Source organism: Puntigrus tetrazona, chromosome 11, assembly GCF_018831695.1.
Source record: "Puntigrus tetrazona isolate hp1 chromosome 11, ASM1883169v1, whole genome shotgun sequence".
In the NCBI taxonomy this organism is placed as follows: domain Eukaryota; kingdom Metazoa; phylum Chordata; class Actinopteri; order Cypriniformes; family Cyprinidae; genus Puntigrus; species Puntigrus tetrazona.
In genome coordinates this window covers 1,565,543-1,585,915 of record NC_056709.1, presented here as the reverse complement: position 1 = coordinate 1,585,915, position 20,373 = coordinate 1,565,543, and the positions used below count along the sequence as shown (strand labels likewise).

The window sequence follows — 20,373 nt, the reverse complement described above, 5'->3', positions numbered from 1 at the left end:
GAGTCCTCCGTTTTTCCGCATGATCGGCCGGTCAGTCCGCCTACTCCGAGCCGACCTGTCATTACACCTGTGCTCACATCCATATGTAAAAGTGTGGCTTTTGAACCGCAGGGTTCGATTAATAGGATGATTCTGATTTTATTGCATTCGGCGTAAACGGGAACTACAAAATACTAGTTAAGTGACCAGAAATTCAAAATGGTGACTTATATTTTTTAAACAATTAGCAATTAGCTCGAATCAAAGCCACATGGGAACTGCTGCTGTGTTTCGTTATTTAACGAATCCGCGATTTTGAACGAATCAAGTGAGTCAGTGATTCAGTGGCCCATTCGTAGACATGAACGAATCATCCTTTTGAACGAATCAGTCGAAAAAGAAAGACTTTTGTCTCCACCTACTGGTGGTTTGGTTCCATATTTAAAAGCAACATTTCTAATTTGTAAGTTTTTAAAATGATTTATGCATTTATGTAGCAATTTAAATGCTTTCATAGCACTTTAGCTTCGACAAATAGTCTATAAATGCATCTAATGCTTCTTCAAAGACTGAATTATTTAAACCAGTGTATGAATTTGAAGTGAAAGATGACACGTTTAAATCGATTTATAAACATAGTGGGAAATTACACGAATCTGTTTCGTTATGCACAGCAGCTCATTTCCAGTTGATTATTTCTGCCTCTTTTTAGTCTCAAAACACTTTGAGTGTCTTTTGGGGGGATTACAAAAACGTTCGAATTGGAATCAGCCGAGAAAATTGCAATCAGTGCATCTCTAATAGATTCGTGATTAATTGCAGATCAGTCGTTTTGGTTAAATTGGTTAATTGTGCCATTTGGAAGGAAAAAAACCAAAAAATTTCCATAAACGCCAAAGACGCATCTTTACGCATTACTTTTATTGTCCTTGTTTGTTGCTTTGGATGGAAGCATCTGCTAAATCAATACCTTAGTCTGAAATCTTCTGCTAATTGTTTCATCTTTATTTCATTAACAATTACACATTATTAGTCTTTAATATTCTGAAATTGTTTAAAACACTGCAGTTGACTCATACTTTTTTACTCTTCTCTCACGCAGGGCCCATTTAAAATGAATCGGTTAATGCAAAAAGTAGGTTAGCAATTGAGAGAAATGGTGGTCAGTTGTAGAATATGGCTTCAAAACCTAAAATAACGCATCGGGTGTCCACTTATTGCTATTGGTAATGTTGGTAAAAAATGATTTCCAAAATGCGTGTAGTGTTGTATTAAAACGCAGAGGTGTTTGTGTGTCTAGCTTCTGCGGAAGGAGGCTGATTTTACGGCTCCCCGTCTGCTGGATGAGAAGGAAATGAGACCCGGTGAAGACATGCAGCTGAAGAAAAAGAACAGGAAGTCGGGAACACCCTCAAAAGTGAGAGAGCAGGACGGGCAGGCGGGGAAGGTCAGTGTGTGGGGGTGTAATGAGATTGGGTTGCCAGTTGGCCACTTATCACGCAAAGTTAGCTTGAAAGCACTGCTTTCTGGGAGACTTTTCTTTGGCGCTCTTTGGTCGTTCGAGACGGTTACTGAGAGCATTGTAAAAAAAACCCCACAAAAGCGAGCATTTAAACGGACAGCTCCTGCGTGGTGATGGTGTTTGTGTTGTCGTGGGGGAGGGGGCGGTCTGTAAAGGGAGGGGAACGCTGCAGCACAATAACTGTTATTGTGTTTTCCCAGCGCCAGTATCTGCTGTGATTTAAAGGGCTTTGATTTTTGGGGAATGAAGCAGGAGTTGGCTTCTGTTACGCGCGACGCTCTTGTTATTTCTGTCGCGCGTGCATTTAACGTCATTTTTCACCCGGAAATGGCCGTTGCGTCACTTTAACAACATAAGTTAGTTAGTTTAAACAGGCCTTGGGAGTGTGTTTCTTATATAACCAAAGTTGACACGGTCCAGTTTTGTTTCGGAACAAGTATCTGTTCAATAAAGAAAGTTAGACGGTTATTAGAACGACACGGCCGTGTTTAAACAAAGACAGAATTTTCTGCATTGAGTCGTGCACAAAAGAAGACACTCAAAAAGCAATGTCGCATAATTGTCGTGCCTTGTTTCATGCATTTCGGTGTGAAATGTGTTATAGAATCGTATGTAATAATCATGCAGTAATAGTAGGGATTAACAAAAAGTGCTATTTTAATCGACAGGTTAGGAGCTACTTTTAGCCTTACGACGTTTCCCGAGTGTGATCGGCGCCACTGAAATGTCTCCGTTTTTTCTGGCAGGCGGTCGTGGACGAAAACGGAAACTGTCCACTTTCAAAAGTCCAGAAGAACTTTATCTGTGATCACTGTTACGGGGCCTTCAGGAGCGGATATCACCTGAAGAGACACATTCTCATTCACACCGGTACGGAGGCTACAGCCAGACCGGCTCTTGATATGTGTGCCGTTACGGTGCAAAGTGCATGCGTGTATCGTGCTTTTCACTCAAATGTCTGCTTTTGTCACAGGAGAAAAGCCGTTCGCCTGTGCCGTGTGTGACATGAGATTTATCCAGCGCTACCACTTGGAGCGACACAGCCTCACTCACACTGGTACGACTTCTTCCTGTGCATTACGTTTTAAAATAGCAACTGTTTTGCATTTGTCATTTGATGAATGTAAGTAATGTGCTTTTGGGGGTAAGGTGGTTTATTTGTATTTGAGGGATCCAAATGTCCAAATACCAGAACAGAGCACACTTTTTTTCTGAAATGAATGAAATATTTAGGAAATATATAAATATGTTACTCCAATAAGCATTTAAGATTAATTCAAGCGAGTCAGGTGAAGCTTCGAAGTTCTGTAGTGTTTGTACATTTAATGTTAAATGTCTATTTAGTGGCTTGTTTCCCGAACACTGCATGAATCCAAACTAATTGTTTGCGTATTACTCAGAAGTAGGCCCTACTGCAAAAAGTCACGTACTGTATCTCGAAACGAATAAAACCTTGTGGGTGTATAAAGCTGTTTGTTATGAGGACATTTGAGCAAGGTTCAGTTTCTGTGTAGACCATCATTGAATTTGCCGCTCTGTGCGTCTAGGAGTGAAGCCGTATGCTTGTTCCATGTGTGACATGCGGTTTTTCCAACGTTACCACTTGGAGAGGCACAGCCTCACTCATACTGGTATGTGTCGCTACATTGGACATTATTTCTAAAACTATTTTTCAATTTGTACTTTACCACTCTGTAAAACAACCCATTATCTTTATATTCATAATAATAATATCAAAGTCTGTATCAAATAATATCATGCTGTTTTTGACATGGTAAATAATGCTGTATAATGCTCTCATTAGTCTTTTTTTTTTTTTTTTTTTTTTATAGATATAAACTCAAAAGATGGATATTTATAAACAGAGTTACAGATCATAGTGTGTCTACACAGAACAAAAACCTTTATTTTAGTTATTTGTTTCTCTCTCTACCTCTTTCTCTCTCTCTCTCTCTCTGTCTCTGTCTCTCTCTGTCTCTCTCTCTCTCTCTCTTTCTCTCTCTCTGTCTCTCTCTCTCTCTTTCTCTCTCTCTCTCTCTCTCTCTCTCTCTCTCTCTCTCTCTCTCTCTCTCTCTCTTTGTCTCTCTCCCTCTCTCTCTCTCTCTGTCTCTCTCTCTCTCTCTCTCTCTCTCTCTCTCTCTCTCTCTCTCTCTCTCTCTCTCTCTCTCTCTCTCTCTCTCTCTCTCTCTCTCTCTGTCTCTCTTGTCTCTCTCTCTCTCTCTCTCTCTGTCTCTCTCTCTCTCTCTCTCTCTCTCTCTCTCTCTCTCTCTCTCTCTCTCTCTCTCTCTCTCTCTCTCTCTCTCTTTGTCTGGAAGTTGACCCAGCCTCCAAAAATGTAAATGACGCTAGGAAGACAGTACTACTTGGCTTAACTCTTAAGTTAACTATAAATCTGTTTAAACAAACGTCACTTAGTAGTATTATCAGGACTGCTGTCACATGATGTTGTGCAGAACTACAGTTTGTACAGATTGATATTTTGTTCTACATGTCGTTTAGGGGTCAAACCATATGCTTGCACCATGTGTGACATGAGATTTTTCCAAAGATACCACCTTCAGCGACACAGCCTCATTCATACGGGTACAAGTCATCTCTTACCCAGTGCGCTGCTGCAACTTTCTGCATTGCTTTTTTTGTTCATTTGACTGACATTTTTTCGACCCATGCCGTGTTGCGCTCACTCTGCAGTTCCTTTCTGCTTTGCTGAGCATTCCTGCACATTGTCATACACATGACCCTTGTTGCCTCTGTTGCCTTTTCAGCATGCTAGATATCGTCTGCATGACGTTTGCTTTGTCTGTGAGGCACAAGTCTCTGTTGAAGCTTCATATTTAATCTTCACAAAAATCGCTTTCCTCTATCTTTAAAAGGAGCTCTGCTGATCTTTGTTCTAACAGCAAATTTCCACAAAAAATGTATAAGATTGTGTTGTTCTTTTGAACGTAAATTCTGAAGGTGCTCGCACAGTACCGCGTCCTTCAGCTTATTATTGAGGAATGACAGCTTCCTTAGTTTTTCTCCCAAAAATCCATGGATATTGAGATGATTGTGCTTCCTTGCCATGCATTCAAAATCTCAGTGTCTGGCAATTATTGTTCATGTGGATATCTAATAAGCTTGTTTGCAAATTTCATAGTTTTAGGTTTGTTGTCAGGATTAAGTAATATTTTCTGCACCCTATGTTATCGACTTGCCAAACTAGGGCTGGACTATATGGCAAAATAGAAATAAATTCTGCTGCCACTAGGTGACGACAAGTGACTGTTTTTAAATTTATTTGACATCATTAATTCAAGAGATTCTTTCAAAACTGCTGAAACAAGTGAAGTAATTATGAGCAAGATGATGTTCATCCAGAATCGAGCAGCTCTAGTGAAAACCATGATCTTCAAATATTTGTGGACATGGTTAATTCAATTTAATGTACAGTGTGCGTGCAGGAGAGACACAGAAACACGATGAAAGATTAACACACAGAGGCTGAGCGCTGTGATGAGAAGTGTCAGTCAGTAGAGATTTTGCTATATCGTTTGTATTGCAATTGGTAAATACAGCTGTGCTCAAAATTATTCATACTCTTGAAATATATAATCAAAGAAGTCTGCGCTGTTTATCCATTTGATTTTTCATTCATTTACTGCCGTGGTCATCGAGTTCCATGATGTGATCTCTATAGAAAATAAATGGGGTGAACTAAAGAGAAGAAGCACTGATGTGAACCTGGAAATCTGAAGGGTCTGGAGTAATTCTGGATGCAAGAATGGCCTCTTGTTCTCTGAACTTATCAAACAGTAAGGGTGAAGGCTCAGGACTATTTTCTTTGAAAAAGGAGCTTTCAGAAGGGTTTGATTAATTGTGGCCAATGTCTGCCAGAGACATTTATTTTATTAAATATGAGGCTGATCGCAGGGGTAACTGTCTAAGCAGGGATGCACAGACTTCCCTCTCCCCAAACACTTCCTCCAGCTCTTCCGGGGGGAACACTGAGGCGCTCCCAGGCCAGACGAGAGACATAGTCCCTCCAGCGTGTCCTCCCTGGGGCCTCCTCCCGGTAGGACATGCCTGGAACAGCTCCATTGGGAAGCGTTGGGGAGGCTTCCAATACAGGTGCCCGAGCTACCTCAGCTGGCCTCTCTCGATGTGGAGGAGCAGCGGGTCTACTCCGAGTGACTGTACTCCTCACCCTATCTCTAAGGGAGCGCCCAGCCACCCTACGGAGGAAACTCATTTCAGCCTCTTGTATCCAGGATCTCATCCTTTCAGTCATGACCCAAAGCTCAGGTGAGAGTAGGAACGAAGATCGGTCGGTAAATCAGGAGCTTCGTCTTGCGGCTCAGCTCCTTCTTCACCATGACAGACAGGTACAGTGACCGCATTACTGCAGAAGCTGCACCAATCCGTCTGTCGAGCTCTCGTTCCATCCTCCCCTCACTCGTGAACAAGACCCCAAGATGCTGAAACTCCTCCACCTGAGGCAGGATCTCCCCACCAACCTGAAGGGGTCAAGCCACCCATGTCCAACTGAGAACCATGGCCTCAGACTTAGAGGTGCTGTTTCTCATCCCAGCCGTTTCACACTACAAACCACCCCAGTGCACGCTGTAGGTCCTGGCCAGATGCAGCCATCAGTACAACATCATCTGCAAAAATCTGAGACGATATCCTCTGGTCATCAAACCAGACCCCCTCCGGCCCACAGCCGTGCCTAGAAATCCTGTCCATAAAAATAATGAACAGGACCGTTGACAAAGGGCAACCCGTGTCCAAAATGCACTGGGAACAAGTCTGACTTCCTGCCGGCAATGCGAACCAAGCTCCTGCTCTGATCATACAGGGACCGGACAGCCCTTAGCAATGGGCCCCTTACCGTGTATTCCCAGAGCACCCCCCACAGGACACAGCGAGGAAACCAGTTGAATGCCTTCTCCAAATATACAAAACACATGTGGAGAGGTTGGGCAAACTCCCAGGAACCCTCCAGCATTCTGAAGAGGGTGTAGAGCTTGTCCAGTGTTCCACGTCCAGGACGAAACCCGCATTGTTCCTCCTGAAGCTGAGGTTCAACTATCGGCATGTACGCCAAGACAGCCACACAACATCCAGAAACCTGAGGTACTCAGGGCTGATCTCGTCCACCCCCAGTGCCTTGCCACCGAGGAGCTTCTTAAAAATCTCATTGACCTCAGCCAGGGTAATGGTCCTCCCATGGGTCCCCGGCCTCTGCTCCCTCAGTGGAAGACACATTGGTGGGATTGAGGAGATCCTTCTGAGATTTCCCTTCCATTTTAAATTCTTATTCATCAATGCAAGGTTAGATTTTTGTACATTTTTAAAATAAAAGATTAAAGGATTAACAATACAGATTTTAGACTTCCTTCTTCGATCATATTTACCAAGAGTACGAATAATTATGAGCGCAACTGTACCCGTTTATGACAGCATGCACAGAGTAGTTTTTCACAGCTTACACACAAAATGCCTGTCGTGGCAAGTATAACTGAAAACAAGTGGAGAATTTAGAGTAGATTGTGCTAAATTATCACTTTAAAGAACAGTCTGTGCCATCCATATCCTGGCCTTATTGTATTAGACGTTGTTTACAATATATAAAATAACTTTTTAAAGTAAAATGGCTTGAGGCACTGTTTCATGCCATCCTTCAAAATGAGTGTTAGTAGCTGGTAGCCATTAATTAGCATTTGTGTTGTGAGTCATTGCCCTATTAAGCTGTGCAACCATATTTCACTTGCTTTTTTATGTGCTTGCAAACATCTCTTGCACTCTGTTCTTGTGAAGCATGTGATTTCAGCAATATCTGTCAACAAATCAACTCCTATATTGACATTGTTGCATATACAGTACATGGTTTAAATCTTATGCATAATTTGCTCTGGTCATCTAGGGGTGAAGCCGTATGCTTGCTCCATGTGTGACAGGCGTTTTTTCCAACGTTACCACCTCCAGAGACACAGCCTCACTCATACGGGTATGAGCCGTCTCTCCTTACCCTTTGCATTGTTCCTGACTTGACTACACCAATGCACGACTTAGCACTGTTGCCAACTTGTCAGTGTTTGTCACTTTATTATTATTTATTTGGATTGCTGCCTTGGCAATGAAGAATTTTTGAATTTTTTTGAATTTTGTTTGAAATTTTGGTTTCCACACTAAGAAGATTAAAAAACCTTGGGAAACCCCAAACATATCCTCAGATGTTTCTGGCTCAGTGTTATTAAACAGTTGGCAGCAATGCTTTACTACCACGTACACATTGCTTTTTATAGTTCATGGCATAACATGTAAGCAGACATAGTTTGACTGCAACAAACTCGAGTTTGGACATAGTTACAGACAATGCAATGGGGTGTTGGACATACTGAAAGTTTTTATTCATCAAAACTTAACACTCCGGTACTCTGTGTTTAGGAGTGAAGCCGTATGCTTGTTCCATGTGTGACATGAGGTTTTTTCAGCGTTACCACCTGCAGAGACACAGCCTAACCCATACGGGTATGAGTCCAAGGGGGCAATGCACATTTAAGCATATCAAACACTTTAGTTTGCAGCCGTTACCACGTCAGTCACACTTTCCATGGCTGTCAACATGCTTTTTGGCTTGTTCTCAGTGTCCTCTGAGTTGCACCTATTTTATTTAATTTTGTCAATGTTGCCATCTCCAGTGACACAATCTCAGCTGCGGGTTTGTGTGTAATAGCTGGCCCATTCTCAGGGAACTGTGCCATATCCCAGCACAGGCATTCTTGTGTGTTTGTTTGTTCGTAGAGGTTACTGCCGAAAGTTACCTCATCCAAGAAATTTTCCCACCTTGGCTCAAAAGTGTAGGGCTCATAAACATTGGGGGCACATCCCACCACAATATTCAATTTACTACTTAATATATAATCAATATATAAAATTTAAAAAAAAGTTTAAAAGCTCTACTACACAAACAAATATAGTTTAAACACACACGGTAAATTTGTTTTCTTTTAATTTTCAATGCTGTTTCACAGAAATAGCTTAATGTACCTCTAAGTGTGGGTAAAGTGGTTAGGGTATTGCCAGCAGCAGTGGTTGCATTAATCAAATATTTTTCATCACTGACTGATCTTTTTCAACTTGTAACTGTAATTGTAGCTGTCTAGTTGGTGATAAATGTGCATATTATCTCGTCTTTGACCTGTGGAGCACATTCGGTGGGATTTTCTCCGGGTGAAGCGGTGCTTGCAGGATTACGAAATCACAAATTCAGAAAGTCCTGTAAACTACTGCCCTGGAAGACAGCTTTGGTTGAAATGGTCTGGGTAATTCCATCCAAGACCACAGCAGAGCTCCTTCTTCTTAGACACAGAATCTGTTTTATGTGGTTTCTGCTTTACATCAATTAATACAGATTTAATGTATTCTGTTAATTTTGTGGTTCACAAATAAACATAAAAACAGATGGACAGTCTGTAAATTTTTTTTCATAAATAAAAAAAGAACATTTTAGGACCCTGTCCTTCAATGAGAAAATGCAGTGAAGTATCAGCACTGCATAATAGTTAAAGGCGCTTAGTATAAAGTTGGACATTTTCGTTTCAGTGGCTAATTCTTAAAATGTAACCACAACCTAAATGCTAAAACACTGATCAGCCACAATATCATAACCATCTGCCTAATGTGGTGTAGTTCCCCTTTTTGCTGCTAAAAACAGTTCTGGCTCATCAAGCCACAGAAGACCTCTGAATGTGTCCTGTGGTCTCTGGCACCAAGACGTTTAGCAGGAGACCCTTTAAATCCTGCAATTTGCAAGGATGTATTGGATTGGATGGATTCTAGGGCTGGTCCGAATACCGTTTCCAGCTTCAGTAGCAATCAACACTGAATATTCAAAGCTTCGGAGCAAGTGAAAATATTCTTCCGTCTAATAAACGCAGGAATCTTTGTGCATCTGTCTATTTGCATTTTTATAACATTCCATCGACTTTACGCCCGACGGGTGTGTTAGGGCTGTGACGGTCACCATGACAACCACCGCGGATGTCTATTGCCACCGGCGGTAGAGCACTTGACGTCACACACTCTAACATTAATACACAAATTTCAGTTACATCGCCATGTATGGCGTTTCCGATACAATCTATAATTCATACATGAAACAACCTTATTTTGCACCGGGCAGAACATAAGCTCTAAAAAGTATAAACGGTAAGCAGTTATTACTGTGATGAACAGAAGTGTACTCATATGATAAACGTCGTAACTGCATCTCTCGGTTCACAGGTACAGTGAATTCAACTTTCTGTGTCATACGTGTAACGCTTGTCTTTTGTTGTGTAATCACATTTTTACTGGTGCCGGTGTAGTGCCGAATTTTGATTATTACCCCCCTAGTCTTAATAGGTTTAGTGTTAGGTTACAGTCAGCGCATCAGCAAAGTGCGCTCAGCGTTCAAGCTGCTTTTCCACCATCAAACTGAACGGTTCTCCTTGGCATAACCGTTCCATTCAGAGCCAAGCCGTCCGGTACGGTTCTGGTTTCGTTTTCCACTGCGGGGTTGGAATTCAATTGTAATTTATGTTGCGTTGTTTAAAATAGTGCGCTTAGCAAGCTAAGGAGAAACTAGCAGCCAGGCAACAGACAAGTGACCGATCCTGATTGGTGACATCACATCCTCTCCCAGCGCGGATTAGCGCGGTTGTTAACGTGCCGCACCGTACCAGGCTCACATGGAAACACAACTGGAACCGTACCTGACAGAGTCGTTCGGCCTGATAGTAGAAAACCCGGCTACAGCACTGTATATTCTATCACGGATTATTTACGGCACAACTGAATGCTTCTGTCCTGATCGATTTGATACTACGTTCTAGAAACAACCACCTGTCTTTATCCCCGCCACTTTTCAAAGCAAAGTTATGCCACCGGGCTTATGTATTTATTAAATAGATACATATAAAATCGTTAGTTCCATTCCTTGATTCTGATTGGTCAGCAGCTGTGTTTCATCAAAGACTATAGAATATACGGACGGAATAGAAACGGTCAGCATTTTGAGATGTGCGCCTAGTACTGCAAATTAGCTGATCTCGGCTGAGAAATAAGCTTTTTATGATTTTATCTGAGCAAAAGAAATAACAATTAGTACACTGTTGTTGGTAGATTTTATTAGTGGTTTCATATAAGAAATTTAATTGTGAGCTTAGCGAGCAGGTACTGAGAATTTGATCCCACAGTGATACCGTCACAGCCATTTCATTTTCCGTCTGTTTTATTACACAATGTAACTACAGAATATCGAAACTCATTTTTGAGTTAAAGATGCTAATGGTCTAATCAGATTCAACGATCTATGCTAAGTTGCGCTAAAAGTGCTAGACCCAGACCCAGAGATCAGCTGAATGGAAAACGATAAAACTCAGCTGTTTATATTTAGTAGGTTTGTAACATCCACATGAAGGCCAGAACTCAAGCTTTCCAACAGAACATTGCCCAGAGCAAAACACTTCTTCCCCTGCCGCCGTCGCTGCTCCAGGTAAACAGCTAAAAATATGATTCATAAGACCTTTTTCCGTGAATCCAGTTCTGCTGCTCATGTGTCATGAGGCACGTCGACTCGATCGGTAGCTACCTGTGTTCATTTTTCCTGCTTGCAGCACATGAAATTCAAGACTTGACCACTCAATACCTTTCTAATATATCCCAACCCCTTGACAAGTACCATTGAAGCAGTATATTAAAACAACTGTTACCACAATTCCGGCTGAAAAATTTAGAGTCAAGTTTAGGTCAAGTCACGTTTGTGCAATACTTTATACAATAGATTTCTGGAAAAACAACAACAATTATAACTACTTTAAGCTCTCCAGTTTATTCATACACTATATTGCCAAAAGTATTGGGTCACCCCCTTCCAATGAACAGGTTTGACTGCCTTAGTAATATCCATTGGTGTTTGGTGATGAGTTTTTGGCTCAAGGATTGCATTTAAAGTCACAGCTCGCGTTAGGAGTTGGCTTTATGCAGACCAATCAAGTTCTTCCACACTGACTCAGCCAATCATTTCTTTTTTTAACCTTGCCATATACACAGACGCATTGTCATGTTGGAGTAAAAAAGGTCCCGTCCAAACTGTTGCTATAAAAAAAAACCCACACAATTATCTAGAATAGCATTATATGCTTTAACATAAAAATTTGCACTAAAGTAGTTAAACCTGTTCTGTTCGTTGGAAGGGGGTGACCCAATACTTTGGCAATATAGTGTATGTCTGGTCTCGACAGACCGACATCACGCCGGTTAGTCTCCAGTTTTGTTTGAGGCAGTTAGGCCTATCCGTTGCATCCTCCAAAACCACGCTCCATGCTGAAGGTGTGTGTTCACAGCTCAGGCACGAGGTGAATGTTGAGTCTAATGCACGTGTGTCGAAGTTGTCATCCATGCTCATCTGGGGCTGAGTGTACTTCGAAAGCTGGGCAGACACAGCTGTGCGCGCAGAAAAAGAATTAAGAATTAAGTCAGTCCTTGTCTACGCTGTAAAAAAAAGTGGCACATAGTAGACGTTGGGGAGCATGATATTTTACAACATGTGCAAAAACAACAAAACACATCTGACCCATTAGAAGTCCACACAGAATGCTGCATTTGAATGCAGTTTAGTGTATTGTAAATGGTTTGACCGCCCCAGCATTATAAACGGAACTAGCGAGAAGAAATTACACTTGTGTCATGCAGCAACCTCAAAACTACATATCATTACCATTTACTAGAAATTTTGCGGAGTGGCAATTTCATATTAAATCTAAAAGGGGAGTTGTTATACGTTTTACGATACAGTTTTTGTATTTGAGTTATGGGGCACAAATGGCACCATTTCCTGAGAATGAGCCTACTGTGTGTGTGTGTGTGTGTGTGTGTGTGTGTGTGTTTTTTTATTATTATTATTATTAGATTTTTCCCCTCCAAGCTCAATTTTTTTTATTATTACTATCCATGTTCTGTTATTTTTGCTGCGTTTTAAGCTGATATCCAGACGTCCATTCTAACACCAGTACTCTGCATTTAGGGGTGAAGCCCTTTGCTTGCACAATGTGTGATATGAGGTTTTTCCAACGCTACCATCTCCAGAGACACACCATCACCCACACGGGTATGTGTCGTCTCTTTATACCCCTCCCACACCGCTGCTTTTCTTCAGCATCTCAAAGAAACGAACACAAAGTGACGTTCAAAATTGTACACTTTCACCGTCAAACGTTTTTTTTATACCGTTGCGATTTTATTAAGAAGGCTTTCGGAAGAGGAGCGGTGAAAGTTAGCATGAAGCGTCGTGGCAAGAATGGCGAATTTCCAGTTTCACACGATTAAACCGCTCTATGTTTGACTCACGGTACTCGTTTCATTGTTTTCTGAGTGGGATGTAGATCACATTTTTTTGTTTTGTTTTGGAAGACGCTATTCTAACGATGCCTAGATATGCACAAAAGGGTTTTAAGTATATTTATTGCTGCAAAATTTCAAAAGAACATTTTCGGGTTGATTTAGAGATTGAAGAGTCTTCTGCACTTCCAAGTACAACTACTGTCACTTAATGATGTATTCTGAAAATATACGTTTCAACATAAACGCTTTGTTAGAGAATTAAACCATGTATTCATAATAACATGGCAACCGGATCAGAATGTAAAATTAGGCTAACCGTCTTTGATTATCAATTGGTGTTTGTTGGGTTGTGTTATTGAGATGATGCGTATGGTTAATATTTTGCTCTGGTCATTTAGGAGTGAAGCCGTATGCTTGTTCCATGTGTGACATGCGTTTTTTCCACCGTTACCATCTGCAGAGACACAGCCTCACTCATACTGGTATGTGTCTTTCTGTCTTACCCCCCTTAGATCACCTCTGAGCTCTGCTGCCATCGTCTAACAGGAAGTGTGCCATTTAAACAACCAGCTTAATGCGTTGCTTTGAAAGTAGAAATGAAATGTCCGCTTTTGTTAATAAATGAATGTGCTCTTGGGTTAAAGTGCATGCTGTCAGCTCCCGCCGATATTACAGATGCATTCGTAAAGTAAATGATTATTGTAACATGGCTATTCTGTCTACTTTCATACACCGTTTTACAGCAAATGCCCAAAATCGGACCGAAAATAAGCTTAATAGTCTTCTGTCTAAACTTACTAGCATTAAGTATCAAGCTCACAGTTACACTTTAACCCAAATGGTTTTAGCTTAACCAGCAAAACTATTTCCATGTTGCAGGTGGCAGCACTGCAGTGTACTTCATGTCTAGTAGATGCTCAGTTTCTATGCATAACTCACGCTGCTCGGCACAATGAGGTTGTAGCCTGTGTGTTGTTCTTTAAGTCGAGCAGTTCCCGTGAGTGCTTGGTTTAAGTTGTCAGGTGGCGGTAAGGCTAATACCCTGCTACTTTGTGCGTTTAGGGGTGAAGCCTTATGCTTGCACCATGTGCGACATGCGTTTTTTCCAACGCTACCATCTACAGAGACACAGCCTCACCCACACGGGTAGGTGGAACCTCTGTGCATATGTTTTTATGAATCGCCTCTCGAAGCAGGGCTCGCAAAATCGCCAGCGAGGCAGACGAAAAAAGATTGGGCCTAAAATGCGTCGCTGAGCTTCCTGACAAGATGCGTTGAATAGTTATTCAGATTATCTTGCTTGTGATGGTGAAACGGATCATAGCTGGTCGTCTGCATTAAACATTTAAGCGTTTAAACCATTCATGCGCATAAGAAAAAGATTTTTTTGCACACACACACACACACACACACACACACAGTGATGTGTTTCAGACAGCATGCAAACACAGTTGATTTTTCTTTCACGTGTCATTGAGCTTGAACAGACCCACACACACACACACACACACACACACACACACAAAATAATCTCTGAAACTGTCTCAAGTGTTCAGTTTTGTGTGAACATAAACAGTGTGGAAAAATTGCATGTATATCTTCCTTATTAAATACATGCATTCATGCTGTGAATACTTGCTGCTGTCTGTCATGAAGGCCAACCAAACACAACCATCAAATATTGAGCTGTATTTAATTAATACAGTGAACTCTATGCAGTTGCTTGACACTTAATTATTACTTTTCTGCACCTGAAAACTGTTACACGTTATCTTACGTCACTTTCTTCTGTGTTTATTTAACAACACTTAATTATTTTTTCTTATTTTATCATTCACTCATCCTTAAAAATGATCTTTTACACTTACGCTACTAGTTCTTTTCTGATTTCTGTAACGAAGTGATGTATAAAGAACCTTTTTTTTTAATCTGCGCCTCAAAATCTGTCACACAATTCCAGCCGTGAGCCTTGTGATCCATTGCACCTCTAGTCATGGAAGCTTTCGATCGTGTTGATTTTCTGCAGTAAAGTTCGTTTTTGTTTTAGTATCTTTATCTTAAATTCATTTTGGACGCCTGACTGAAGGGCTCCCGGGGATATGGAAATTTTGCGAGCCCTGCGAAAGCTCTCAGTATGTTACGGAGAGAGATCTGTACAATCTGTTTAAACTACAACAAACTCGAGTTTGTATTTTTCCTGATCAAGCAGAATTTCTTTTTTTTTTTCTCAGAGCAGGATAATTAGTTTTGAATTGCTCTTCTGATTACAGAGGGAGGGGGTTGTGAACAGGCATGTCTGATGACTCAATCTTTGTGGCACACGCACAATTTTTAATCAATAAATAACTAAATATAAAATGATTAGAATGCACTTCCTAATTTATTGATGCTTTGTAATGTAGTGCACTTTTTTTTTGGTTCCTGCGGATGCACTTGAATGCGCAGGATTTTTTTTTTTCCCCATAAAATGCTATATTAATAGAAAGGCATACATGAACTGTTGGTGCTCTGTGCATTCAGGGGTGAAGCCGTATGCTTGCTCGATGTGTGACATGAGGTTTTTTCAGCGTTACCACCTGCAGAGACACAGCCTCACTCATACGGGTATGTGTCTTCTCAAACCCCTGCCTTTTTGTAGTTAATGTTACATTTCTGCATGCTAAATGGCTTTTAATTCAATTTTAAGCCGTTTTATGCTTCCTTGACGCATGAAATGGACATTATTAAATTCTCTAATTCAGTTTAAAGTCGTCATTTAATGATAGCGCTTCATGAAGGTCTTACGTTGTACCTGATAGATAGATTCATCAAAAGCATCACGTCACTGATTCACTAATAGAAGCCTGTCATGTTGCTCTATATTCACCATTCTCAGAAACCGCTTATTTATTACTATTATTATTAATACTATTATTGATTTGCTGATAATGTCCACTTTTAAATGAATCTTTGTTCCCCGCTCCTTTACTGTCGAAATAAATTTGTTAGGAGACGAGATTAACGCGAATTTACCTTAAATGCTAAAGAATAAAATCGCTTTAATATTTTGTTTGTTTGGGAAAGTTATTTGCTTTTGAAGCGAGCCGAACACTCAAACTGCATTAGACCAGCAATTTTTGGTCTTACAGTATAGCAAGTGGTGTAATAAGTTAAATTTAATGTCAAAGAGAGAAACCTTTGTTTAGTTTTTTTTGTGCTTTGAATGTTGTGCAAAGACATTCGCTCACTAAAACTGACTCTGCATCTAGGGGTGAAGCCGTATGCTTGCTCGATGTGCGACATGCGGTTTTTCCAACGTTACCACTTGGAAAGACACAGCCTGACTCACACTGGTATGTGTCCGCTCACCGTACCCCTGATTTGTACCCAGCATTCATTGATTGGATCTAAAGATTGTATATATTTTGTGGTTGAGGTGTTTTAAGGGGGTAAAAAAATTGATCATTGACTTAACGGCCAAATATATAATCAAGATGTTTATTAGCTATATCCTCAATCATGAATACTTTCCCCTGCCTCATGTTTCTGTGGAGGTGCTTTTGTGTTGATTACGTTCATTTAAGTATTAAATCATAACCGATTAAAAAAACAATTTTTTTTACCAGTAGTTGGTGATCAGTCATGTTCATTCCCCAAGTAGGTAGAACATAGCCTCCAAACCGAAACCCAGTGTGCCACTTGACATTCAAGCAGTTTTTCGTTCCATATTAAACTCTACAAACTCGAGTTTGTATGGAGTCATATGCTTTAATTACCTCTAAGCATGAATATACTGTCTATTTAAGATTTCACGTGGGAACCCATATGACGATCAGCCTCGATGCTTTCCGATCTCTGTCGATGTGGTGTGTTGTGGCATGCTGTGAGAATGAAGCTGTGGGGTGCTTCAATGAAGACTATCTTTTTTTCTCTCTCTCTTTCTCTCTGGTAGGAGAGAAGCCGTTCGCTTGCGACATGTGCGACATGCGGTTCATTCAGAGGTACCACCTGGAGAGACACAAGCGCGTTCACAGCGGTGAAAAGCCGTACCAGTGTGAACGCTGCCAGCAGGTAAGAAGTCGTACCTTGCAGCGACCGAGGCGTTCGTTTTCAAGAGCTTCCAGCAAACCAGACCGTCTGGGTCACGAAGCTGAGAATTAATTGACCAAACCAATCATAATAGAACAGGTATATTGATACCTGTAGGCAAAAATACATTTACATTCGTAATGATAAAAAAAATCGTTCGGATATTAAACGGTTAGTTCACCCAAAAATGAGCTTTGAAGCATTGTAGGTGCGTGTGACTTTCTTCTTTTAGACAAATCCAATCTGAGTTATATTAAATACTGTCCAAGCTCTTTCTTTGTAGTGAGTGGTCGCTACTGCAATAAGCTAAATGACGATGCCACTGTTGCTAGGTAGGGGAGAGAAAAGACTCGTCGCCATTTACTTGCTCTTCCAAACCCGTAAGACTTTGATTCATCTTTGGAGCTAAAGTTTTGATATTTTTATTTAAACCCGAGTGGTTTCTGCCCTTCGCTTCCGTCAACCATCATGGACGTTCAAAACTCGAAAATGAGGGAAATGGAAGCCAATTTGTGACTTGTGTAGAGTTTCTGATGGTACATTTTAATAGAATGTTCGACTTCGAATGATATTAGACAACATGCTAAAATAGAGGTCAGACGAATTTTAGAACTTTTAGAATCATTCGAATTATGATGCTGTTAATGTTGCCGCGGGTTGCTGATATTACATCAAAGCATAAAAATTAAATCATAAAAATACAAACATCATAAGGGTGAGTAAATGATGACTACTAAATAATTTAGATTGTTCACCTACAAATACAATATTTTTGATGAAATCCGAGAGCTTTATTGTTCGTGGCTTTTTCCATACGCTTAGAAATGCCGTGTAGGTTTTTTCCTCAAACGAAGTCGAAAGCTAATCCGACGTCTCTGTTTTCCACCTCAAGAACTTCTCGCGGACAGACAGACTGTTGAGACACCGGCGACTGTGTCAGGGTCGTGGCGTGGCCAAAGTGGAGGCCCAGCCTTGTTCTTTCACCCAGGAGCCTCCCGCAGCCCCTCCGTCCACGTGGAGTCCTCTACATCCCGCCCCGGGCCGGCTCGCCGTCTGACTCCATGCTCCCGAGACGACCGCTCACCCAGACCTCTCTCGCAGCCGCCGGCTCCGTGGCGCCACCTGCCGCCTGAGAGATGCGCTGCAGACAGGATGAGGGGAAATCCTCCTCTTTTGTTTCTTTATTTAGAAACAAACAAGGTTCTCTTTTGATCCTTGAGGGTTGTTTTATACTTTTTGGTAATATATTAGGGGGTTTACGGTACTTTTAAGAAGCGGAGAACAAAAAAAAACACCTAACATGGGAATTTCATGTTACTAACCAAAAGAAACAAAAGGTACAACCCATCATCTATCGACTGACACCTATTGATACACACTTCACGTAAGATGTAACACCACCGTTGTGTGATAAACTTAGCATCGTGTGTGATGTATAGGCCTGCTGTAAAGTGCTATGGGTGAGTACCCTACTGTCCTGAGGACTCAGGTAACGTCCTACAACCATCGCCAGATCCGTTTGTAACACTGTACCCATGTGTAACCATATGGAAATGCACAGTGCGCTTCCACGTATTAATTCATTAAGCAATCACAGGCTTTTTTCTCAATGATAAATGTTTGATCTGATATTGTAATTATGTATGACTCTGAAAGATGTGTATATTACTATGTGTGACAGCTGGTTTGTTCTCCGTCATTGGCGTGAGCTGGTGGGAACGACGACCGCTCTCTGGAAGCGTCCCTTTCTCTGACGTCGCTCGCTTAACGACCGGCAAATCTCGCAAGACCCGTCGAGGCCATGTTTTGGGGTCCCCGCCACCATCGGTTTTGACGCCATTAGGGTTTTCGTTCTTACAGTATTTTCCATGAACGTTTCGATGTTCTGCGTTAAAATAACACTTTTTGGCTCTATTCGGGCAATAGGAGCTGTCAATAACATCCCTTTTCTTGAGAAGTCGGCTGGTTGCGTTACGTAACGAGAAATACCATTTTTTTTAACGCTAAAGATTTGCTTCCCCCTTCCTGATTTGAGCGACACATGGCCGAGAGACGCTCTTGTGAGATTTGTGTAGAGTTAATGCATCTACACGGTCAATGACGCAATGAAAACATCCGAAAGCCCCGCAATTTCATGTACAGATTTATATGTGCGACATATAATAAGATCTTGTGGCCTTAGGGTGTATTCGTGCGCATTTTGTTTTTTTTTACGCCATAATTATATACGTATTATTTTACTGAAATATCGACATGGAGACGGACGGTCTGCCTGGTGTTTTCTTTCCAAAGTTATTTTAACGTTATATTGCCTTGTGTTGAAGCACAGCTGTGTTGAAATATCTCTCGATATAGATTCGTTGTTTCGTTGTAATATCCGAGAAGGAGTGGAGGTTTCCGGCGTGACGTGGCAGCGTTGTCTTACGTATCTTACGGATCTTCGTATGCAATGCCCTTCGCTACACGTGGGCCACCAATCAGACGACGAGGAGAGATCTGATGTTATTGTTGCACCAAATGATATTGTATCCGTCAGTTTATTAACTTCTCATTCTATCGTTAACATGATATCTGCTGTTGGACGAGAGTCTCGTCTGTATTTTTTAAGAGCTGATGGACAACTAGGGATCGAGTCGGGCATTTCCTCGCATCAGAATGCTTTCTGGCGACTACCAAGAGTATATCTTTAGAGGGATGTCTGCCGTTTATTGACAGAAGATTGCTGCATTTCTTTGTAACGACTGAATATTTTTCTTTGTATTGTTACATGTTTATATACTGTAACCGAATTGGTTAAACCTTTTAGTTCTATAGTAACGATCTTTGTGTATTTTAAGGACCTTTCTATGCTAATATAATTTTAAAACACTGGAGAGAAACGTGTGAAACCATCATCTCTATACATATACAGTTGAAGAAACACACACATACGTAGTCGGTGGTTGCTAATCAAAGCGTCTCTCCACATTTTGCCGTTCGCATACTCTGACTTGAGAGAAAGAAGCAATAGAAGTCAAGCCTTTTAAATTATTTCATGCATTTACTTGGACAGAGAAAGATTATCAGTAGTAGTTAACAAATCATCACTTTTTTTTTACTACTTTTTCTTCTTGCATGATACTGCAGACGGTGATTCAACAACTTCACTGAATTGCTTATCTTCAGCTGAGGGTGTTTTCCAAAAAATAATAATAATAATAATCCGATAGCAAAAGAAACGTTTTGTTAACTGACACTTCGGTAACATTTGTTTTTGTGAGAAGACCAGAGTTGCTTACTTTATGCATAAATAAAATACTAAATAAAATGTGTGGTTTTCACGTGAGTGTTCAATTTTCAAGTAGCGCTTGAAATAATCTGAAAATAATAATCGACGATTACTGAGTTCTGAGGACCGGTAGCTTCAGTGAATGATCGTTTGATTCATCTGAATTCAA

The 20,373-nt window shown here is 40.9% G+C and overlaps 1 protein-coding gene across 24 annotated transcripts in view; it reads left to right on the top strand.

Moving 5' to 3' along the window:
* Positions 1 to 20,256, top strand: part of znf740a (zinc finger protein 740a) — a 22,171-nt gene extending 1,915 nt beyond the window's left edge. Inside the window, exons 3-17 of one of the 24 annotated variants that reach the window (XM_043251472.1) lie at positions 1 to 30; positions 1,280 to 1,396; positions 2,248 to 2,371; positions 2,475 to 2,558; positions 3,049 to 3,132; positions 4,001 to 4,084; positions 7,407 to 7,490; positions 7,931 to 8,014; positions 12,552 to 12,635; positions 13,267 to 13,350; positions 13,931 to 14,014; positions 15,389 to 15,472; positions 16,117 to 16,200; positions 16,800 to 16,918; positions 17,829 to 20,256. The exon at positions 1 to 30 is cut by the window's left edge and continues 249 nt beyond it. In XM_043251472.1, the coding sequence (XP_043107407.1) occupies positions 1 to 30; positions 1,280 to 1,396; positions 2,248 to 2,371; positions 2,475 to 2,558; positions 3,049 to 3,132; positions 4,001 to 4,084; positions 7,407 to 7,490; positions 7,931 to 8,014; positions 12,552 to 12,635; positions 13,267 to 13,350; positions 13,931 to 14,014; positions 15,389 to 15,472; positions 16,117 to 16,200; positions 16,800 to 16,918; positions 17,829 to 17,993 (1,395 nt within the window). In that variant the 3' untranslated portion in view covers positions 17,994 to 20,256. Of the gene's footprint in view, positions 31 to 1,279; positions 1,427 to 2,247; positions 2,372 to 2,474; positions 2,559 to 3,048; positions 3,133 to 4,000; positions 4,085 to 7,406; positions 7,491 to 7,930; positions 8,015 to 12,551; positions 12,636 to 13,266; positions 13,351 to 13,930; positions 14,015 to 15,388; positions 15,473 to 16,116; positions 16,201 to 16,799; positions 16,919 to 17,828 lie in introns of all 24 variants that reach the window. The other 23 variants (XM_043251471.1, XM_043251480.1, XM_043251479.1 and 20 more) reach the window with 23 other exon arrangements.
* Positions 20,257 to 20,373: the final 117 nt, after the last annotated feature.